We start from the raw sequence: 26,288 nt of genomic DNA, 5'->3' as shown, positions 1-26,288 counted from the left end.
ATGTTCCTGTTCATTGGAATGCTAGATGATGGTGACATTAAGAACAAAATCCACAAGTCTCATTTTAACTATGATCCATTTCCTGGTACAACAAGATGAACTGGTGTGTAAGTTACCATGGTAACCGGCACACATGTATCTTATCGTGGGAATACCAGGTGTCTGCCATTAATTACAGATTTCCAAGCATAAAACTTTCTTCTTTTTAACTTCACATCTGCGTTGTACCAGTAGTCAAGTTACATCACATCATGGAAAAGGGGCAATCAGGACTCTTCGTAACACCTTTCAAAATCTAACTACATCAATGTTGTTTTTTCATGGTTAACCCTGTATAGGCACATCAATGTTGTATGTTTTCATGGTTAACTCTGTATAGGGACATCAATGTTCTTTTTTCATGGTTAACTCTGTATAGGGACATCAATGTTGTTTTTTCATGGTTAACTCTGTATAGGGACATCAATGTTGTTTTTTTCATGGTTAACCCTGTATAGGGACATCAATGTTCTTTTTTCATGGTTAACTCTGTATAGGGACATCAATGTTGTTTTTTCATGGTTAACCGTGTAGGGACATTAATGTTGCTTTTTCATGGTTAACCCTGTATAGGGACATCAATGTTGTTTTTTCATGGTTAACCCTGTATAGGCACATCAATATAGTTTTTTCAAGGTTAAATCTGTATATGTCTATCCAGCAGGGGTCTTAATCAAACAAACACCTTCCTTGTTTACCTTTCCTACTTCCAATTTTTACACAAATTTTAATACAAAGCTTAAGTGAAACTGAGTTTGAACTAGTTACAAATTTTACAGTATGATAAGACATAAATTCTGCAAATTCCCTTATAGAAATTCCAGAATACTGACAAGTACACCCTTACCCCATTTTTCAATGCCAGGTGGCCAATCATTTGGAAGCTGGACTGGACATACTGACAGGAAAGGTTTTAAGGAGGGTAATCCTATTCCTATATGATTTGACAGTACTTCTCATTGTGCCATCACTCACATATCATTGGATAAAGAAGATAATCCTGTTATCAAGCCAAGATCACCATATACTTATTCTTTTATCTTGTACAGAATTTTATTTCAAATGGTTTTCATGGGCGGATCACTTTATATAAAAACATTTTCTGAAGAACGGAGTCTCACACCTCCCTGGACTTATCTTCACTGTTACATTTGTACCTGTTTAGTTTCTAAATGTGCTAAAGGGAAAACAGGGACATATCTCCTATTATCAAACATCAACCACCTGAAATGTTTACATCACCAATGAGAAATCTACCACCATCATTCATTCGTTGACATTTACAGAGAGTACTTTAAAAAGTTTTAGGTGCGTTTCTGTGACAATAATGTAAGTCCTGTTCAGAAGACTGCCAGGGACTCTCAAATCAATGTCTTTTCATACATATATTGCCAACCTGTGTTGTCCTGGTAGGAAGCCAACAACATCAAACCAATCTATTCATCAGAATTTCTAATAAATTTTATATCAAATGAATCTAACCTAGGATGGTAGGCCTAACTGTTTACTCTTCATTAGGTGTTGACTAAGGCTAGCATCCCTGAGATCACAACAACTTTCCTGCCTGTCAGAACAAGCCAGTCATGTTCAATAAAGTTTCTAACCTCAAAATATATATAGCATGATAAAGTTGTAAAGTGGAAAATAACATCTAGTTTTTATTAATGGGCTGTTCCAGTAGACCACCGTTTGGTTTTGTGTGTTCCGTTCAGAGGGTTGCTACAACAATTCAAATGTTGTACACAAGGTATAGCCATGTAATATTACCTCTAGCCCTGAGCATTATTACAAGTTTTGAAATGTTAGAAGATACCTTTCACTTCAATTTATTGACAGTTGACAATTGATTCTATAAATATCAAATACAAACAAAATGAGATTAAGAGATAAATATGAAATCCTAATATTCTGGTACACTAACATAGTGGGCAGAAAGCAAGATTGTTAACACAGATTGATGTCTATTTATTGAGCTGTCGACATAAAAAATCCTGGCGTAAATATGATGTTTAAAAAGACCTCCTCATATCACTACAACAGATCAGCTAATTAACACTACGAAAAACATCAAAACATAATTACATAAAAATGTCAATAGAAAGTTGGTCCAACAATGTCACACCTCAAGGACATAAAGTCTAAAATCTCATATGAACCATGGCCAAAGTTTGTAATTATCTAAATACCTTTAATGTGTACATACTCTCTTTACATAAAATATTGAGATAATTCTCCTGTAGATAGTATCTAGTAGGTGAATGTTTCATTTTCATCTCCTTTTTCCTGACATATTTTTTTTTTGCCTACATCGAGAGATCAGGAAGCTTCAATACTTTCCCAGGAGTGCTGTCTAGTCTTGTACCTGTCCTAATGAGATACCTGTCAAATACTGCTTGTCGTCAATTTTGTATAAACGAGTCAGTGTCTTCACAGACATGTGTGTCTCATACCAAAGGAATGACGATTATAGGATCTGATTACGCCCAACGACTTTTTTCCTGTGAAAGGTTGACAACACAAAGACTTGTGCTGTGTTATAGAGACCAACCACACAAGCATGACTTGATTGAGACCAGAAATTAAATATTAGATCATCACTACTCAGTTGATACAATTCAATTGTAGATCATCACGTCTGGTTCAAAAGCTGATATGTGTGATGTAAAAGTACACCTGAGGTTATAGCTAATCATTAACGATACAAAGGTAGGTCACAAAAAGTTCCACAAAACTTACACCGTAAAACAGACTCTTTTTCACTGATTGCCATTCATAGTTCATTCATTGTAAATTAAACGAATCTCCAGATAATGAATTGTAACAGATATGTCAATCATTTTTTTATATTGCCATTTAGAATTATAGGAGCAACTTATTGAGTGCACCAATTTACCAGACCATCTCATTTCTTTCTGTACAAGACCGACCAACAAGGTAAATGAGCCAAGAATATTTCAAAGCAAAATTAACAAGCTTCAGTGACTTTGTTTAAAATACAACCTGCAACTTAAAAGAGAAGCTTAAAATAAATTTTTCACATGTGATGAGAAATGGCCAATGATGGCAAAACAACAAATAATGGGCACGATAACCAAACATTAAAACAGAACAAAGTCAGGCACAAGTAATCTTGACCTTTGACCTTGAAAACAAAAGTATCAATAGAAGTAACCTTTCCACCTGATAGTTTATTTTGTGGAGTCTATCTACAGTTGACAGTAATCGATAGAGTCTTGATGCCTCCTGAAAGCCTCAATCTCAACTGGACACGAGCCAAGCTAGACGGGAACAACATAAGAATGTAGGATGTTTGTCCAATTTCTTTGTGATTTACACAGACCACAGTGTGATTGATTTGAATCAAGAAATGCTGAAAGTGCGGCATGAAATCTGTGCCAGATAATGTTCTGAAAATACTCTGTATATATACCATTTGTTGTATCACTTTCTAACTCGTTAAACAAGTCAAATTGACAAATTAAAGAAAATGTACAAAATCTAGAAGTTGCTCACTTTTATCATTTTGACAAATATTTCTGAAACTACATTTTGAAAGGAAGACTACAGTGTCCACAGCCCAATCTCAAATGTTACAAATGATTCTGTATTATATTGAAAATGTTCATTTATAATAAAACATTTGTGGGAAAAAGTAGCCATTCATGGATATCTGTCTCCAATTAGTTCACTTGTTGTCACCAGCATTTGGATAACGGAGAGGTTGAAGTTTCAGCAGAAATTAAAGCTCTAACTTAAATGGTTTTCACCTATGGTTGTTTAGATAGAGAGGCAAGCTAGTAAACAAAACTCTATTGAAGCGGAAACTCCACCCCCAAGGCAGTGTCTTGGATCACTCTATCTTGTATCATTCTACCCTTGTCTAGTATGCTGCACTGGAGTCCTACAATGTCGCCCACACATACCAACTGACCCACATACTTCAATCAACTTTAAAACTCTCTCTAAAGTTTAAGCTAAACACCAATGAAACAATCGCAATGTAGGGACCTGATCACCAGAATATCTGAAAATATCTCACTATCCATTGATAGGTCTCAACCCAGATTGTCACCTCTGACACTGTAGGTCAACAGATCAAACATGTGTGTTAGATAGTGACTTCTGTTTCCCATGTGTGTCAATGAGAGGTTTATAGCAGTGTATGGCCTTTGTCAGCCTGCTGTCTCAAACTACTTGACAAGGTTTTCATTTGACCTTTGACCTCTGGTGCACAGTCCCAATAAACCCACAATTACAGGTATATGTAGGGCCCTTGTTTTCCCTAGACTCACTTCCGATTTACACAGACATAAATGTACATATGGTACAACACAAACTCCACTTCCCATGATACATTAATGATCCCTATATGGGTTTAGTGCCCGACACTTTTTTCCCTTAATGATCCTGTAGGCGTTTGAAGGAAATGTCAGGCTACCAACTCAGGATTGTGCACATCCAGCAAAAGCTTCTGGGGATATGACAAATTGTCCTCAGCTTTATTATAATCACAGACATTAAAACAGAATCTAGTCAAAACTAATTGACAGTTTTTATCCAAATATGCATCAAACTGTTGTCACTGTCTGGTATCAGAACAAGCACTAACTAGATTCAGACTAATAGCTCCCTGTATATGTAACAAACTTTCAGATGACTCTAACACTATCAAGGTCAAATGACAACCACAAATATGACTTATCATTACATTTAAACCAGATAACAGGCAAGATGATGACACATTTTCTCATCTGTTTCCTATCTTTTCCCTGTTACTTTTCAACTTGTTTTCTTTCTATGAATTTACAAGATTTTTTCATGAGAGTTTTGGTATTCTCCTCACCATCATCATCATCACTTTTTTAAAACTTGAATTCTTTGCTTCTGTAAATTTACATTATTTTTCAAACCATCATGTAGCTGTCATGACTCATGTCCATGTGACTTTTTAACATTTCATATTCCTAAGGTATTCACTTATAATAAACCTTCTGTGTCGGAGAGTCATGTGATTAGTTATCCCATCGGACAACAAGGCCTGTTTCCGCCTTGGTCCGACACCCTAAGCAGACAGTATGTCTATGGCGCACTCAGTAGGAACAAGTATCTTAAACTCAGACCTAGGGAGATCACTTACAGAGCCATGTAGAAACATCACACACCTCTTGTAATATACAGAATCGAATGGTCAGCCCACCCCTACAGGTCATTTCAAGCTAATAGAAAACAAAAGACACCTGACCTAAGAACAACACTAATGGTCAAGAAAAGTGTAAACAAAAATAGATCCATACCTGGACATAGAGGTAGCGGTAACTGTACTTATTTTTCACATAACATAGAAATGATTAATTCTCTGTTGGAAAATGGAGTCTGTCTTTAATCTCACCTTGACAGGATTTCTGTCATAGATATGACATAAGTACTAGACTAGGAATATTACAATACAATAAACAATTTATTTCATTGAAGATAATGTAGGTAAAGATGTACAGGTAGATATAGAATATCTGCAGGTAAAAATCAACAGGTAGAAATCTACAGGTGAGCTGGACAGTAAAGTCCTCCAGCACAACTAACAGATGGTGACATAGACATAGTCGTTTATGGCAGAATACAGGGATTACTTCACAAAGAACAAACAATCATTACAATGGTCAAATCACCTGTAGGATACCAGGCCATGCATTAGACAAGGTCATTAGTGATACCATTAGGCCAGAGAAGTTAGCTGTAGCGGCCAAACAACTAAGTACAGATGATGGGAAACACAGGTAGAGGTCCAGATATTACGCACAGGTAATTAGAACTAATGACAGGTATTTGTATACTAGCATGCTCCACAGACATGTCCCACTGATGTCAGGTCTGACCAGGTAAACAGGTACACAACTTCTACATTACATATTGTCATTAATGACAAGCCAGCATAACATCCTCCAATTAAACAACCATTCTAATCTAATACATTTTGCCTATTACCTTGACCCCTGTCCTAGTCATTGTCCAGTGGACTTATATCCAGGTCATTACCTCAGTAGAGAGTCCATCACACCAATAAAACTTGGCAATAACCAATTACACTAAAGCCATAAAGTGGTCAGCTTTATCGACAGGAAGTATAGAGCATAAACCACACCTGGATTTACTAACGTCTCATCGTGTTCCAAGTGCAAATTTTGAATTTTTGATTGCCAGATGTCCACTTCATTGGAAAGTGGATTTAAATTACTGATTGCTCTCTCAGACCACCTCCAGTTTGTATAGAATTTAGAGAAACAGGATATTGTCCTACAACTTGACTGATAAACACCAATCTCGTACTAGCACATGTATTTGTCATATGAAGGGCTGAGGTTGACAAACTGGACCATAACAAATCCTGTTACTTTCCCTTTATCTGACTCATCAGTATGGTTGTCCTCTGACTGACTCAACACCTTAGTAACACCCAATGATTAGGACAGGTAAAAAAAGCCCTGACTGACTCATCACCATAGTAACACCTAATGATTAGGACAGGTAAAATAAGCCTTTAATGTTACCTTGACTGACTAATCACTGAAGTCATATTTAAATCCTAAGGACAGGTAAAATAAGCCCTTTATGTTTCCCTGCATATTCATCACCATAGTAACACCCAAACTCATCACCATAGTAACACCCAATCAATAGGACAGGTCAAATAAGCCCTTTATGTTTCCCTGCATATTCATCACTATAGTAAAACCCAAACTCATCACCATAGTAACACCCAATCAATAGGACAGGTCAAATAAGCCCTTTATGTTTCCCTGCTCGACTCATCACCATAGTAACATCCAATCATTAAGACAGGTTACACTTGCCCTTAATGTTCCCTTAATTTGTTACCATGACAACACAATAACAGGACATCTAGGTGATTGATAGATCCCTTACATTCCTGTCCTTCACAAACATAAGCTCTTACATCTTATAAAAGACATTAATGGCCATGAATGACCTCCAAAGGTCAAACACATCAAAACACCTTTACAAGTCACAAAAATCTCTACCTGCATTTAGTTCTACAGCATGAATTAATGGGTTTCACTAGAAAACCATCAACCAACTGAATTGCAGTCAAGTACATGAAACAGGTTATAAATTTGTCCTCAACCAAATGGCATTTGATTCCAAACAGGTACTACCAATGCATTACAAATGTCAGACTTCATTCTACATCAATTCTCATCAGCTATCTCTTGTTTAAACATTATATCTTAACATAAATTAAACAGGACCTTATATACTCCATGACATTTTCTGTGAAAAAAGGAATAACTAAAGATTCTAAAACCAGCAAACACCATCAACTGCTCACAAAGATCAGAGCCATTATGACTATAGAAGCCTATGCCAAACTGTTATCTCTGCCAGACATAAAATTGTATAAAACCTAAAAACTCCAATACATCACTGGTTTTCTGTATTGTGTTTTTCTTACACCGAGATTGCTGAACGATTAATTCAAGCTGACGGATGGTATATAGAGACAGTATGATAAAAATAACAAACTCTCCTCAATCTTACTGGTGCATTACAGAATGTTCCTTCAAAAACATTTAAAACAACTTCTGAGGTGTTGCCATGGTTAAAAAGATTCTTACCTTGCCAAAATTACCAAAATAATTTTTGACATCTTCCACTGTGGTAGCAGCAGACAGCCCTCCAACAAAGATTTTCTTAGTTCTGGTAACCATCTGGAAAAAAGAAATAAAAAAGACTATAAAAACAGTTGTATATATTAAGGCCATTAACATGAAATCTCCATAGACACTTCTCAGGATAAGCACTCAATGCTTTAGAGTCAAATGGTTTGTCTAAGAACAGGGGAGAGGGGAAGTTTAATTACATTTCAACATCCTTAATTAAGATAATTTTTTTTAAATGCACCAGGATGAGATGTGTAATGAAAAGTTAAAAATGATTTATTACTAAAATGAATTCTTCTTCACCAACAGCAAACAAGTTAATGTGAAACCCTTGTATAAATGGTATATGTATATATTGGTACAACAACCAGCACGTAAATGTTGTAACAATTGTTATAGATAACTGTCTTTTATTGTAAAAGAAGGGAATCTTTATCTAAAGCAGATCATCACATAAAAGACTCAAGATTTATCCTTCAAAAAGCCATCCTTCCAACCTCCTTGGTTTTATTCTGCTTTTTTATCCTATTATCAAAATTTTACCTGCATTAAAACACATTTCCTACAATGTTTCATATGAGAATATGTAAAATCTTAATTCACCTTTACAGCATGCGATTCCCATCAATTATATCCACAGAAGATACAATTCATATGTCTGGATACAAGTATTTCCAGAGAAAGACGACATGATAAAGTAAATACAGATACACAGACAACTGTAGTCGATAAATAGATCAGGAAAGACCGCAGTCATCACTATTTGTCCGTTACAAACCTTTTCTTTCTTCCTTTCTTCAGACAATACCTAGTGTTAATACAATCACTGACTATTGTACCTGTCCTTGTTAAGAAAGGCTGTCACTTGTGAATCTCATCTACAATATGTTAGTACCTAACCTCTACCTCACCTCCCTCCTCCCTATTAGTTGACTCAACCCTTTACAGTCTTGGATGCAGCCAAGAGGTATCTTGGGGGTTAAATTGTATAAATTTCCATTTATAATACTAGAGCCTTTTGATCATGCATATGAAAATATGACCAGTTGGCACATAAGACTTTGACAAGCTAGGGATGCATATAGGTATATTATATACAGACTGGTGTGAAACACACCTCCATTTGATGATCAATAGAAATAAGCCTTATTACCATAAATAACCAGAAAACAACACACCTACATAGTCTGGGGTGAATTAAAAAGCAGTATTACCAGAAATAACCAGAAAACAACACACCATCATAGTCTGGTGTGAATCAAAAAGCAGTATTACCATAAATAACCAGAAAACAACACACCCACATAGTCTGGTGTGAATCAAAAAGCAGTATTACCATAAATAACCAGAAAACAACACACCATCATAGTCTGGTGTGAATCAAAAAGCAGTATTACCAGAAATAACCAGAAAACAACACACCATCATAGTCTGGTGTGAATCAAAAAGCAGTATTACCATAAATAACCAGAAAACAACACACCTACATAGTCTGGTGTGAATCAAAAAGCAGTATTACCATAAATAACCAGAAAACAACACACCTACATAGTCTGGTGTGAAACAATAAGCCTTATTACCATAAATAACCAGAAAACAACACACCTACATAGTCTGGTGTGAAACAATAAACCTTATACCATAAATAACCAGAAAACAACACACCTACATAGTCTGGTGTGAAACAATAAGCCTTATTACCATAAATAACCAGAAAACAATACACCTGAACAGACTAATGTGAATCAAAAAGCCTTATTACCATAATTACATATATGTATCCTGAAAGCACACCTAAATTTATAACAAAGAACTTTCGAGTGATTGCAAGAAATATGAAAAGGCCATATTGGTGTTTATCAAATATATGTAGAATTTATTTCTCAACAATCGGTCTATGTAGACATTTATATTCCAATTGTGATACCTATTTACGAAGAAACTCTGCCCCATGCTAAGGTAAAATATCAAAATACATCCAACACCTGGTCAAATTGTTTTTGGAAACATGTCACTTTAAATTAAAACAAAAAAAGAAAATGGGAAGTAATTGAATACTCAACCCCTTTAAATTATCTCACAAACTTCAAAGGTTTCTTTTAGGTACACAAATAAGTAGAGAGATTGTTGTTGAAGGCTAGAGTATAATGATTGTGTGGTCTGTCACAGACTGGAGTCAACTTACACGAGATGAGAGGACATCATTTGGCTGTAACACTTCAATGACTACACAATAATAACACCTCAATTACTAACACCTCTGTTGATAGAAGTTCAAATCTGATCACAAGGACTTTTTGTCACTTAAAATTTAATTTGATTAACACATATTTCTATTATTTTAGTGCAACTTTAGTCTACTGTATTTCATGGTCAGCTGTGGTGCCTTATCACATACCAGACTGTTGGGATTTAGTGACAAAATAGCAAGGCACAAGTAAGATAGATTTGTGGTTCTCAAATCTATACACAAACAATTCCAAATAACCTCTGACACAAGCTAAAACCTCAAACAATGGATGTACACTAAATCACTTCAGACAATGGGTGTACAAAAATTCACTTCAGACAATGGGTGTACACAAATTCACTTCAGACAATGGGTGTACACAAATTCACTTCAGACAATGGGTGTACACAAATTATCCTCAGACAATGGGTGTACACAAATTCACCTTAATGACAACAGGAGTACACCAATTCACCTCAGATAATAGGAGTACACAAATTCACCTCAGACAACAGGAGTACACAAATTCACCTTAATGACAACAGGAGTACACAAATTCACCTTAATGACAACAGGAGTACACAAATTCACCTTTATGACAACAGGACACAAATTCACCTTAATGACAATAGGTACACAAATTCACCTTTATGACAACAGGAGTACACAAATTCACCTTAATGACAACAGGAGTACACAAATTCACCTTTATGACAATGGGTGTACACAAATTCACCTTAATGACAACAGGAGTACACAAATTCACCTTAATGACAACAGGAGTACACAAATTCACCTTAATGACAACAGGAGTACACAAATTCACCTTAATGACAACAGGAGTACACAAATTCACTTTAATGACAACAGGAGTACACAAATTCACCTTAATGACAACAGGAGTACACAAATTCACCTTAATGACAACAGGAGTACACAAATTCACCTTTATGACAACAGGAGTACACAAATTCACCTTAATGACAACAGGAGTACACAAATTCACCTTTATGACAACAGGAGTACACAAATTCACCTTTATGACAAAATTCACCTTTATGACAACAGGAGTACACAAATTCACCTTAATGACAACAGGAGTACACAAATTCACCTTTATGACAACAGGAGTACACAAATTCACCTTAATGACAATAGCAGTACACAAATTCACCTTTATGACAACAGGAGTACACAAATTCACCTTAATGACAACAGGAGTACACAAATTCACCTTTATGACAACTGGAGTACACAAATTCACCTTTATGACAACAGGAGTACACAAATTCACCTTTATGACAACAGGAGTACACAAATTCACCTTAATGACAATAGCAGTACACAAATTCACCTTTATGACAACAGGAGTACACAAATTCACCTTAATGACAACAGGAGTACACAAATTCACCTTAATGACAACAGGAGTACACAAATTCACCTTAATGACAACAGGAGTACACAAATTCACCTTAATGACAACAGGAGTACACAAATTCACCTTAATGACAACAGGAGTACACAAATTCACCTTAATGACAACAGGAGTACACAAATTCACCTTAATGACAACAGGAGTACACAAATTCACCTTAATGACAACAGGAGTACACAAATTCACCTTAATGACAACAGGAGTACACAAATTCACCTTAATGACAATAGCAGTACACAAATTCACCTTAATGACAACAGGAGTACACAAATTCACCTTAATGACAACAGGAGTACACAAATTCACCTTTATGACAACTGGAGTACACAAATTCACCTTTATGACAACAGGAGTACACAAATTCACCTTTATGACAACAGGAGTACACAAATTCACCTTAATGACAATAGCAGTACACAAATTCACCTTTATGACAACAGGAGTACACAAATTCACCTTAATGACAACAGGAGTACACAAATTCACCTTAATGACAACAGGAGTACACAAATTCACCTTAATGACAACAGGAGTACACAAATTCACCTTAATGACAACAGGAGTACACAAATTCACCTTAATGACAACAGGAGTACACAAATTCACCTTAATGACAACAGGAGTACACAAATTCACCTTAATGACAACAGGAGTACACAAATTCACCTTAATGACAACAGGAGTACACAAATTCACCTTAATGACAACAGGAGTACACAAATTCACCTCAGATAATAGGAGTACACAAATTAACCTCTATGACAATGCATGTACTGACATAAGTAATTTTATCGGTATTCCAACCATTACATCGTAAAGAACAGTATATTACCTATAAGTACAGTATAATTATATATGTCACTAAAATCAGGCAAGACTTTGAAATTTGAGAACTTCAATATATATGATAAAGATCTCAGAAAGGTCCCACTGCCTTTTTAAATATTTCCAGTCACCTGGAATCTTACAGGTGAAAAAATCTTAAAATTCTCACCTTACCTAACTTAACGAGTTTGAATCGCGGTAAAATTATCTCTTATATCAAATTTTTTCTCCATGCAAGTTTTCACATAGAAGTAGAAATCAGCTGGAATAGTCAAGCATTGGTAACTGTTAAGGTGGTAGTAAGCTTAGAGACTGCTCACTAATATCGCCACGTAGGTGTTTATAGGATACAAAATAATTAAAAATTCTTTCAGAAGTACATCTAAAATCTCAGATATACTGTCAAACAGTCATTAACATGTCCAAAAGGACAGAATCCAACTGTTATCATTTTAGAGGCTGTATAAAAGATACAAATACTGCTTTTTAGTTCCTCAGAAATAAGGTAATGCTATATTAGGTAATCATTGAAATCTGTTTGGTGTTGAATATGATAGAGCACCAGTATGTTTGTTCCATATTTCTGGTAAGGTGTAGTAAATTTGTTTGTTCCCTTTTGAAATTTGGTAAGGAATTTATGTTCGACCCATGTTTAGATTAAACTATGCACCAAAACCTGTAAGCCCTTTTGATTTACAGTAAATCCACATTGATCTGGATCACAATGAACTATATCTTGTACATCTTAACATCTGAGCAACCATACATCAGGTCTGCGTTATCAGTATTGTTTGGTGTTTAACAAGCGTCTGTGTAAGCAGACCGAAGGGTATATACCCTGTACTTCTCCTATTCAAACCATTGTCTACCACTACACAAATGCAAGTTGTCGCTCCACATGGCTGTTATCGCTAATTTGCATGTTTCACATTCATCAATATCGTATCACTAAATTACTTTAAGCTAGAGTTTAACACTACCGTTTTGTGTTCTACAGCTATAAAAGATCGGTCAGGTTGAGCTAACAAATGAATTAAATTCCCTTCACGTAAACTTTAGATTGGTTTTAACACAATATATCCATTGAAAGATCGCAAATGTGAACGAATATTGCTTATTTCAATACCCTTGTGCTGGCGGACAGACCACCTTACTCACGGAACAGTCAGGCAAGGAAAGATATAAAAAATGAAATACAAAGAATAACCGTTATATATGTTTTCATAGACTTTTCCTGCATTGAAATTTTTTATCAAAGTCCTTTTAAGAAAAGATGCTGCTGTTTAAGTTTTCAATAAATGTGTTTATATGAGTCATAAAAATTGAATTATGAATAGATACTTAATGTTGTAATGACAGAAATTAACTACTTTGCACTCACTTTTAAAAATGTCTTTAGAATTTCATTGTTCTGGTTAAGAGAAAGTAACATTGACTTAAAGTAAAGACAAATTGTAAACCTTTGTTTCTGATGTCATTATCATCGTATCTGGTCCCCTTTATGATATATGTGTTGTCTCAAACTCAAGAGCTTTAGTCATAATAAAAAGAATAAGATGTCTGAAAAGGGAGGTAATTCATCTACACAAATATTTATATCATATTCAATCAATTTGATGACATTAAATTTTTAATGTCCTTCGCTTATGAAAGCAAACATTCATGCTACTCCACGATTAATGAGATACGTTTTATTATCTAATTTCAATTTGCCATTGAACACTCAAAAAAGAAAAACTTAGCTATTTATCAAATCTATATACACAGCATTATGACCTCAGACTTCAATCGATAAGTATTGTTTGATTTTGGTCCAAGTCTTTGTATGATTAATTTGAATTTGAGTTAACCAATAGCCATAGAAAATGATAAATAAAAATGATCTGAATATAGGTGTTGTTCGTGAATAGGCCATTGGGACAGCCTGTAGGAATTGCTATTGTTCCTGAACAGGCTATTGGGACAGCCTATAGGAATTGCTATTGTTCCTGAACAGGCCATTGGGACAGCCTATAGGAATTGCTATTGTTCCTGAACAGGCCATTGGGACAGCCTATAGGAATTGCTATTGTTCCTGAACAGGCCATTGGGACAGCCTATAGGAATTGCTATTGTTCTGGTTATAGGGGCTGATGATATATTGATAGTGACTGCGAAGATGCTAGCTTCAGTGCCATTAGAATGGTAAAAACAGCAAAAGACAATCTTTCATGTTCGGTTTCTAGAATATCCAAAACTAAAATCTTTTATGACTCAGTCAAAGAAGATTTAATTTTAAAATCTTGAAAGTGAATTCTCGTGGGGCTTGAAAGGTGTCACATACACAAGGATATCAATTGGCCCATATAAATGCAATGAATAAACGCAATTTTAAAACCAGTCTTGTACCAAGTCATTCACTAGGCAATTTAAGTGTATTTTATCATTTTTACTTCTATGCACACAAATTATTTTTGATTCTTTGACAATTTATTACATGACTGAACTTTACAAAAAGTCCTTTCTATTGTACATATCTTTGGTATATAGAAGGTGTTTTATTTGCAGCTCGCTGATGCCCGTGTGTCTGGGCTAGCCATCGATCACTGTTCTGGTCCACTTTTAACACTAATATCTACCTACAAAATTTACACAAACACACTTCAAACATCATTTTTTTCTTAAGTGAAGTTTTTTATTTTGTGATATAATATCGATTTGTTAACTAGTCAGATGGTGTGGAACTTTTTGCTCCTTGTCCCGGAGTCTTATTGCTACCATGTATTATCCTTCAGTCAACACAACATTCAATATATCCTTCCTTCTGTGTTGACATTTCCCATAATTGTACACTGCCATATTGGTATATTAGTTTTGGAATATCTTTTGTACACCATATTGGCAAATTAGGTTTTTAAATATCCTTTGGGAATCATGGGTATTAATTTTGAAGTATCTCCAGGGAATCATGGGAATAGATTTTGAGATATCGCCCAAGGAATCATGGGTAAAGGAAATAAAAAAAAAAAAAAACTATGTGTCAGAGATGAAGAACTCAATGAATAAAATTATTTGTCTAAATCGATGTTGTAGCATTTTATACAAATAACAGAGAGTTGGAAGTGATTTACAGGATGTAGACAGGCACTGTACTGACTATCATGAATATAAAGAAAACCTTCGACCTGCCTGTCTGTAAGGGGAGTTAATATACCAATGAAATCAGACACCAAAGTGTTGCCATAGTAACCTATAAAATTACAGCTATTATTTCAAAATCATGGAAAAGGAAAAACTAGATTAAAAATTATTACATAAACAGTTCTTTGTAATATAATAGGGACTTAGGACAAAATAACAACTTTATGGCTTTAAGAAGATATGGTCATCCAGCTGAAAATTACAGCAGCTTCCAAATGTTTTAATTATCAAACATTACTTAAAACCTCAAGAAATCTAAGATATGAGGCTACAGTTATGCCTACCTCGACTCTAGTGTACAGTGTCACTTAGACCCTGAAGTATATCTCATCCTGTTAACTTTGGTATCACCATGCCTGCTTATACTAGATCTCACTATTCTCAATAAAATTTGATGAAATGAATCTCAATATTACCCCATAGATAGTATTGCACATATTATAGTAGAAATCACACTTACCGTCGTTCTTCCCATTCCTAAGTTATCAACACACAAATATACCCTGTTAACTAGTCCTAATTCCACACAGTACCAACAGTAAATGTCAAACAAACGCCCAGAGACACTCAGAACAAGAATAAGCACATCCGACGTGTTCGAAAGCTGAATGTTAACTAAGAAGACAAAGAGAATTTTTGAGGACGGAACCATTCGGAACAGAAATACAAATATTATTCCCTTTATAGACTGTTGTTTAACATTCACAAGTGAATGAAAACATCACAAAAGCTCCCAGGTAATGGAATTTTTAAATTGGATAGCAGCCTTATTATCGTAATTATGTGATGACACGGTCGTTGTAATGGTCTCAATTGTCAACACTTGGTAATTAGCATTGCCTTTCACTTTCTCTACTATAGGAGAGAGGTTTATTGGTGGTGATAATCGAGCCGAGACCTTGCTTCAACAATAGGTCTACACTGATTAAAACAGGTATGTCTATCTAAGGTGCTGAAAAGCTATCATTTACCAGCATCTCGTAATAACAGTCTTCACAAACACTAAATTCTCAGTCTTGACATAATTTCAGCAATTAAAATGAAGTGTTATATCCAACATTTGTAAGATTAACCGTAATCAACATTTCTTGAGTCGACTTTTAATTAACAAAAAATTGTACACTAATTTATTGGAAATTTTGTTATTTGAATTTTACAAATGTATTAAGAGGAAATCTTCCATCAGATATATGTTTTGTGCAATAAATTTTAGAGTCTGTTAAACACATTATCATGAAAACATCTCCAGCCATGATAAATTTATCCTTTGTGAAAATTACATTACCCGGTACTTATGACGTCAATACACTGTTACAGGCAGTTACATAAAGAAATGTAACGTATCTCTACCAAAAATAAACAGAGTTTACATCCTCCACAGATGTCAACAGAATTTTATTGGCTAAATAGTTTTGCATTAAATTACACACAAATCTGTTGTATTTTATTTTTTAATCTGTAGTAATCTTATCTATAAAGAGGGTTTGTATGCCTTCTGAAAAACAAGTATAACCATGTACTCTCCTAAATCTAAATCCACCATATACTGCTGCTTTTAAACATGTATAACCATGTACTCTCCTAAATCTAAATCCACCATATACTGCTGCTTTTAAACATGTATAACCATGTACTCTCCTAAATCTAAATCCACCATATACTGCTGCTTTTAAACATGTATAACCATGTACTCTCCTAAATCTAAAACCATCATATACTGCTGCTTTTAAACATGTATAACCATGTATTGGTTCCACTAAGTACCACCATGGTGTCCTAACAGATGGCAGTAGTAGCGGTGTATTAATGACAGGAAATTGCTGGATCAATCTCCATCCCATAATATCTACATGGTAGTTACTGAATTCACATTATGTGAAGTAATGCTATTTATAGCGATGCATTACTTGTTCTCACCAAATCAGGATGGCATCCCATACACTACCATCATGTACATAAAAATCAATTCATATTTGTGATTCCTCTGGGCCAATACATTAAACATCCATTTATTATCAACATCTCCTACAAATCATTTACTAATTTTGCTTGACTTTGATTTTTAACCATGTGTTACAGTCCGTATGGATTATAGATGACAATTTAACAATAGCAACATCCTGACATGTATCTCCCTCCATTTTCTGTCAGATCTGTACGTGAAATTGAAGACGTACATCAGGGACAAAAGCCAAACACTTATATTGATGATTTTAAATCGTTTGCCTATGAATTAGTTTCGCCCTGAACAGCTTACATATGTGCCCAGAGTTTAGGACCTCTCTGTTTTATTACATCAGTGTGCGACAGTTGGAAAAATCTGAACGATAAAGAGCTCTCTGCCAGCTTGTGTTGTACTTCATATACATGTTACTTGGACACAATGTCAAAAAAAACCTGATCAAAAAAAATTTCTGGTTCTTTTTTTTAATATCTGATTTTCTGCCAGTTTTATCTTTATGATTTAGGACAATTCACAGTTAGGTCCTATTCTAATGAGAAATCTGTTATTTCTAATTTATTTTAAGAAAAATCCTAGACCTATGAAGTAAAACATGTTGACGAGTTAATGATTTCTCACATCACTAATTCGATTATTTTATCATAGTGCGAACACGAGTTTTGTGGCTGTATGAAAACATGGCCAAATCAGTGTTAATCTAATAAATCTCAAATTTCATAACAGTAACCACCGTGTTTTATGGTGTTTTATGGTTCGCTGGTCCTTGCTTGGGAAGTTGGGTATGAAACAAGCCATTAGAAAGTCACATGTGCATGCTACAGACTTCTGTACTAAGTCTGGACAGCTTGCATTTTAAATTCTCTAAACATTCATTTGAATGTCAAAAAGTTCAAAGTTATTTAAATCAAAATACATCTTTTCTATGCTTAAACATCAATTAAATTAACGCCAATGTTTACTTGACATGATTTTTCATTAACTTGATATATCACTTTTCACAGTAAAATAAAAAAGATTTTACTGTTAAAATTTTCCTATCATGTTTTCATATTTTGCTCATTTTTTGCAATGAAAGGATTATTTCTCCCAGAAAACATTTCAAATTTCAATAACGACGATTTGAGTCGAAATAATTTGATGAAATGGTAGTAAACTGCATTTACTATACTATACTGACCTTGGTCAATCTGAATTTAATCATTACATTGTTTTATGTTATTTATTTGACAATCTTTGTCTTCGCTGTAACGCTATTCATCAGTAGAGTGATGATGATTGAGCTCTCATTTCAGATCTAGACAGAGCAGCAAATTCAAACTTGCTTTGATGAAAGGTGTGAAAAGATGTCATCATTAAAATATTGTTTTGTTTCTTGATGAATAATTGCATACTCGTAAAAATATCAAATTTTCCATCCAACTTGATGAAATATAGCTGTTTGTCACGAAACAATGCGCATCCTCTGTGCATTAATGGAAAAGGGTGGTATTTTTATTTAATTTTTCAATAAATCATTGCAGATTTTGTCAGACATCTTATAACGACATTTTTTTCTGATGGTCATGTTTTGCTGTAGGTTTCATAAAAGAATCATTTTCCCGAAAATTCTCAGAAAGTTCTCCTAACCTTGTGTCATAAATAGTATATCTAAGGCTCTGCCACAAAGCATACAACCTTCCCATCAGCCCAGCTGATTTCTGCGAGTCTGGAAATATAATCTTCACCTAACTGGAGCCTGGCTTTTTAAACAGAAGTGCTAATAGAGGAAACCCTGTTTTTCCAGTTTCTGACAATATTGCAAATTTGGGAGGCCACTAAGGGATTTGTGTATGTAAATGACCAAGCGTATTGATCTACACAACCAGCCAATATCACTAGAAAATACTCACAGTAAAACTGGACTTTCTGTATGTTATTAAACAAATATATTCTTATATGTGCTAGTGTAAAAGGACCCAGTTTACCATGAATAGGGTTCAATCATCATATTTGCTCAGGGAACAATTGAAAAGAGTGGAGTGTTTGGGACAACAAACACCATGTATGGAGTCCATTCTTACTGCTGTGGTAGCACATGTGTACAGTGTTTGAATCCCAAAAACTTCCCAAGGGCTCTTTAAAGGGATATTGACCTCCTATAACTAAGACTGTAGGAGACAAAGATGTCAGTCATATCTAAACTTAATCTGATATCCACATGCAATCCAAATTTAGAAATATATCCCACACTTCTACTCAATCATACACACCCATTTTTTTTTGACAGGTTTAATTTTATAAAAAAAAAAAATCAAAGGAAAATAGCATTATCTTGCCTGAAATAGATGTGCAAATAAACATCCGATTATTTCTAACGAGTGATAAAAATCAAAGCCCTATCCCTCCCCCTACGTGACAAAGTTGATGATTCATCACAATCTAACGAGATAAAAACAGAATATTTCTGATTCAAGGACTTGCCTTTCAGTACCTGGTGAAATTGTCAAATTTATTCCAATCAAAGTGTGAATAGTTTAGGGCTATAAAGAGGTGTCCCACTGTGTTCCATCCACGGTGGGAATCTCGCAGTAAAACCTCAAGTAGAGGAGCTATTCAAAACATTTCATTGTGATATTGAGGCTACCCACCTAAGCTATTAACTGAATGTGTGAACTTTCATTTACAAAAACACTGTAGATATGACGAAAGGCTTTTATCCTGAAGCATGTTTAGTTCTACCCTTGGTTTCTATGTGTTCTAGCTATCAGATCCTACTGCAGCTCAGGGCTCTATGTACATTTTTAACAGATAAGTGTGCACGCCTCATCATTCCTCCAGCACCAAGTATGCACTGCTATACCCAACCTTCCTCCCCAGTGATAACTTTATGGAATAAATCCCAAACTGAGTCGATTCAAAGGACTACAGAGATGAATTTGGCTAGTGACTGATGCTCTTCATTTTAGGATTGATTTTTTTTGTGAATTCTTTCCACTGAAGTGCAGAGTCTCTACGGTTTACGACATATATAACCGACATATATAACCTTCCTTTTATGCAAGAATTGATAGGCAATGTAATCTCTCCTGTTTTTAATGTAACACCTTATTCGATAGTATTGACTGATGAAAAGAACTACTACTCCAGAAAGTGAGATGTAAAACTGATCATTTCGAGGACAAAACAAGTTCAGTTCTAGAAACAATTTGTTTATCCCTCCAATAACTTACAAAGACAATTAATGAATGAAAATGAAATTCAATTTTTGTCTAATATTTCATCAAATTTTACAGATACTAATTGTCTTTTTTTTTCATTGATGTATTTTTCAGAATCAATCAAAAATTCAGATTTCGCTCCAAGAGAAATGTCCAACAGATCAGTGAAGATGTCATTTTATCCTGAATGACTAGTGAGGTGAAAGACACAGGTAAATCTAATCTGTACACACATACACACCACTATCAGCACTTCATCAAGGCACTATCTATAGGTACACGACCAATGAATTATTGAATATCATTTCATTTAACCTGCATAGTGTTAGAATCCCAGTATCTAGGGTTCACTAATCTCACATTCTACACACACCTCACACATTCATCAAAGAAAGCCCAGCAATCTCCCAACAAATACAATCTGTTCCAAAAATAACTCAAGGGTCAAGAGAGAAAGCATGCATTTAAAAAAAGATGGTTGTCTGATACATTGTGGAGGTCACACAGTCGATTAAACAAGACAATGAAATTGAAAAGGAACACTAACCTTTGGTTGGGCCTTTCTTGGGAAGGCTACCTTGGGGTCCACCTGTGGATAAAGGTACCAAAGAGCATCCATTTTAGGTTAGGTATATGTAACACAACAGACTGCCAAACGCCTGTACTGGTCAAGGTAGAGTGGACGAATAAATGACAAGTATTTTGTGTACTGGCCGGTGTGACACACAGGACAATAAAGATGGTCAGATATTATGCTGTGTGATGTCTTGCGTGTCACTCTCTGTCGTTTCTTGGCCGGAGCTGGACAGTTTGACCACGGGGCGGCAGATGTAATGTGCCTGTTCTAAGGTGTAAAGGGAACAAGTATGGTGTAGTCCCAGTATAGTCCTGAATCTACTACAAGTTAATACTGTGGGATTGCTGTGCACCTAGTCCTTAAGTTGAGTCCAAGCAACAGTCTTTAATTACTTTCCATCTCAAAAGCTCTAGGAACTGACTGACAACCAATTAGGTCGAGCGTTTTTAGTGTACCATTGTCGACGTCATGGTCTGCCCTGACAATAGCCAGACCCTCACTAAATGTATTCGATTCTTTCCCCGATCGTTATTCCAAACAATAGAGCACGTGTGATGTAACGGCGTTCTTTCCCATCCAGTTAAAATATAAGTAAACATTAGACGGGTTGATCGAACCAACTTCTTTCTTCCTGACAAACACACAGCATTCAGCAGTCCTGATCCATACCTTCTGTGCTATACAAACACCTTCGGCTATGACATTGGGGCTGATTTCAATGGAACATTTACACAGTAGAGGTCCAACTTTTGAAAAGAAGTTTTGTTATACCAGAAAAAATATAACAGACCTGTTCAATAAGACTCTAACACAGTAGTGAAAACCAATTACAGTCTTGAATGCTAACATTGAAATAGCTATTCAGTCCTGTTTTGGAAATCTTGAAATATAACTGTGGATAGTTCACTGTCAAAATCAGTCCAGTCCTCGGGGTATTTACCTATGTAGGCAGGTAAAAGCTCTGTGTACAAACTTGGACAAATAATGTTTTCCTTTGTGCTAATTTTAAATGCAATTTACCAACAATAAAGCTTTCTATGCTTTTCTGGGTTTTCATCAATTTGTTCATTTTTTTCACATTTTTATTAAACATAATTGATAGGCATATTAATTAAAAGTTATGAATATTCATCAGTTTTCTACCTTGACCAATGACAGACTCTGGCAGTAAATGTACGATATATAAATATGACTATAGGACATTCACAAGACAGAGGAAGATGGGCCACAGTTGGGCCACAACACCAACACATTACACACAGAGGTAGGGACAGTGTAGTCATGTCTCTCAAATTTATCTAAATTCAATAAAATGCTTTTGTACTTCAAGTGATTTAATTTTTTATCAATAAGCAGCTTCTGTATAAAGCATGAATAGTTATATAGTGTTACATAATCCCAATCTGATACATTAACATGAAAAAGCAGCGACACCCTGGGAAAATTCTCCTCTCACCTTGATGGTAACATTTTAAGAGTTTCTGGTACATTGCAGGTAACACATTTCAATAGGCTCTGGCACCCTCTAACTTTAAACCTATCCATCCTTTTGATAGTATGCTAATTCAGCCCTGAGGGGGTCACAGCGGCCACTGAAAGGCTCTATCCAGGCCTTGTGTACCAGCATACTGATAAACTAGCAGTGCAGTATAAAAAACAGGAAACATACCCCTACTTAATGGAGACTTTTCACTTTTAATTTCCCGAGATATAAATAAGTGGTGTCAGATTGCTTCCATTTCTTATCTGACCAAGCATTATGACTGGTTTTCTAACACTGTAATCAAAATTACTTTTAAATTTGAAAAACATGACACACAGGTAAAACATACAGATATGGAGAGGTAAAACTAACCTGACAAAATTGTTCAAACTTTTTATAAAAGACACCATTATACCTTGTTTAAATCATACATAATGTTTATGACTTTATGATAAACAACGGGTAAAAAAAAATCACAAATATGTATAATTTCCCAAATAATGGACAGGACTTAAATATTTCCTTTATGTTTGTTTTATTTATTATAAAATGATATATGACCAGAGGTAGTAATATCTGACAAGGTGATTAATTACAAGTGATTAATGGGTGTATAGCTATGATAAATCTGGGTCATTAGATAGACAAATTACCATAAATACAACTACGGATAATTAGATGTAATGAGCAATGATGGAAAAGAAATGGTTAATATCAATAAATGTTAATATTACCGTTTTTGAATCCAGTTCGTGAGGCCCATTAGCCAGCACTTTCTCTACAGCTGCAGATTCTCTAAATGTGACAAAACCAAAGCCCCTGAAACCAAAAACATTTAATCAAGATTTCGCTAAAATTCCCAGTCCTTGGTCTTCCTCTTAACTTCTAGTCGAGACCTAGTTTATATCAGTTCTGGTACCGGATCCTAGCTTTGAACACTTCAATTACGTCTTGACTTTTTTTTCTCTTCAATATTAAACAATGAAATTTCCCTAAGATGATTTAAATTTTTAAACATTTCAAATTCTTCCTATTTTTTCTGCTTTAGACATCTTTCTTTTAATCTTGAATATTCGATTCATTGTATAAATGGTTTTTATGTGCCGACATGTGTTTTTTGGAATCACCATGTTTTATATACAGGTACCACTTTTAATAGACTAGGTTGCTCGACATCAAAGTTACCACATATATACATAATGCTTGTTGCAGTCTAAAAAAAGACTTAATGAATCTGTTCCTCCTACATACCAGTGCTATATACAATCCAACTATATATATATATCCATCAATATCAAACAAGAAAGAAAAACGATAAAAATCCAAATACCAAAGACAAAAACTACCGCAACCAGAGAAAGAATTACATGTTAGTAAAACTAATGTACAACATAAATTGTTTTTCTCGTATCAGCAGATTTTCACCAGGAGTCTGTGCCGGGAGAGGTGATTAAATAGTCTCTCGTTCTAATCCTTTTAAAACAGTTACATTTGCAGATGTCTGTTTATCAACATAGGAGGATGATAGGCAAAGCCTATCCCCTGTCATTTTAAAACCTAACATTACTTAATAGGAATTCAGCTGGAAAATTAAACGTTACAATTTATGGAGTCAATTTAATGGCAGCCAGGAAGGAGCTGTGGGCCGTGTATTTGGAAGTATCTGGTAAGGCTGTGTGTGTGTGTGAACAGAGTTCCTCAGCTCTCTACAATGTAGCACTAATTATATCTCTTCCTTGGGTAATAGAATTCATCTTCAGAGCTAATTAAATTAACCAATTAAAATATGTAAGCCCAGATAAATCTTGTGTACTCCTTGTGTAAGGAATAACACCCTGCATACTTATACACAAAATAATGTCGACATCTACACTGGTGAGCTATTCAATGAGGAATCCTTCTTCACATTGTTTACATTCAAATTTACAACTAGGGTTATGTAGGTCACCTATTGGGTGTATTAGCAGTGTAAGGCTGGGAGGCTGGGAATGGAGACAGATGCCTCAGCTAGCTACCACTGTAATTATATACAACATGGCATTTATATCTGCAAGCTTATGCCTCAGACAGGGGACAAAACAGATTTAGGAAACATCACTGATAAAACATCTACATAAAATAGTGCGTGGAGCTTTGCCAAAATTAATTAGGATTCCTGATAAAAACTGTACTCGTCTCTAATTGGTTTTGTTTTAATTACTGATGACGTGAATTATTAAAATCTGTCTATACATTGCAAACGGTGTCTACAGGAAGCTTGTGTCAGGAACATTATAAATAACTATCAAAGACTGTTGGTGCTTTATCAGGGGCAGATCAACTGATGAATGCGTACAGGTTTACTGTAAGGCCAGGCAGAAATCATATTCTACAACATGTAAACGGCTGACGGCCGTAAGACGTTATAGGAACTATGTACCGGGCCTTTGATCTTCCAAGTGTAGTACAATGAAGAACACGGATCCTAATTGGAAAAAAATACCTTTGTGCGCACATACGATAAATGTGTGCATGTTACTGGCGGCATATTCCCAATACTCCAATATCATAACTGAGGAAAATCACAAATAAAATATTGCACATATCCATCATTTTCTATACATAGGCATGATAACACTGAATCAACCAAGACGCAGTCAGCCGGAACTGGTTTGTAAACATTGGCGTACCTGGATCGTTTTGTTGTCGGGTCCTTCATCACCATTGCCTCCTTGATCTCCCCATACTTTCCGAAATGTTCCTTTAAAGAATCTGTAATAAACATAACAATATCTTTTATTCATTTTGATTTTGGTTGCGATATTTCTGGAATTGACAATAGAACGAACGCGACGACACCAGAGGGAACACACACAACGAAGACAATAACATCACGGTCACTCATTCGTGACAGCTAACGGCAAGACTCTTCAGTCGACACAAATCAATTCAAAATCAAGATCGCTTAAGTTATGATCAAAATCTATATAAATTTTCTACTTACCCCCAGTTGTCTGCCAGCTGAGGCCACCGATGAACATTTTCCTGTCAATATGAAGAGAGTTCATTATTACGGTTCTCGTCGGTGACCTATTTTTAGCCACCGGAGAAGAAAACGAACATATAGCCTCACAAACGATAGATAACCATCTGATTTCCGTTCGATCTGATCGTAATATTAATTGAAACTTACCCGGGATCATTAGGTATATCCTCGGTACCATTGCTAGTAGTGTTTGAAACCTGGAGGTCCATCTTCATATTTCTAAAAGTCTAATGCTAACTACTAACACTACACCGTATACTGGAGAACTGCACGTGGGGAAGATCTGAATGTTCACTACTCTACAACCATTCGGCTATTGTGGGTGGAGATTTCGCGCGTCTCACAAGGCGCCAATTGTCAGTGATTGACAGATATCTGCTGTCAATTGATTGGTCGAAGCCAAGTCGCTAGGCAACTGTGATCAGTTTATATTGACGTCACCGTGCCTGGCAGGGTGAATACCACGCCTCTCTCTAACATAAACATCAGGAAAACAAACCCGCCTATACTGATAAGTAGGTCCCTTCAGAAGATTCCCACTATGAATGAATTAATGAAGCGGCAAGGCGTTCAGCAAATCTATATTGGGTTTTATATTCATTATGCTATTGATCGCTTCCAACTTTTCAATTTCTCCATTAAGCTGTGAATCAGG

At 35.3% G+C, this 26,288-nt stretch overlaps 1 protein-coding gene across 1 annotated transcript in view; it reads right to left on the bottom strand.

Moving 5' to 3' along the window:
- Window positions 1-25,899, bottom strand: part of LOC132545019 (RNA-binding protein Musashi homolog 2-like) — a 120,619-nt gene extending 94,720 nt beyond the window's left edge. The window contains exons 1-6 of the mRNA XM_060208683.1: window positions 25,781-25,899; window positions 25,592-25,632; window positions 25,278-25,359; window positions 23,343-23,427; window positions 21,096-21,137; window positions 7,671-7,763 (exon numbers count right to left, since the gene is read on the bottom strand). Of these exons, the coding sequence (XP_060064666.1) occupies window positions 7,671-7,763; window positions 21,096-21,137; window positions 23,343-23,427; window positions 25,278-25,359; window positions 25,592-25,632; window positions 25,781-25,848 (411 nt within the window). The 5' untranslated portion in view covers window positions 25,849-25,899. The remainder of the gene's footprint in view (window positions 1-7,670; window positions 7,764-21,095; window positions 21,138-23,342; window positions 23,428-25,277; window positions 25,360-25,591; window positions 25,633-25,780) is intronic.
- Window positions 25,900-26,288: the final 389 nt, after the last annotated feature.

The sequence above is a fragment of the Ylistrum balloti genome, unplaced genomic scaffold (genome assembly GCF_031769215.1).
Source record: "Ylistrum balloti isolate Yb309-2 unplaced genomic scaffold, AGI_CSIRO_Ybal_v1 Utg369820, whole genome shotgun sequence".
NCBI lineage: Eukaryota > Metazoa > Mollusca > Bivalvia > Pectinida > Pectinidae > Ylistrum > Ylistrum balloti.
This window is presented reverse-complemented; position numbering and strand designations above follow the sequence as displayed.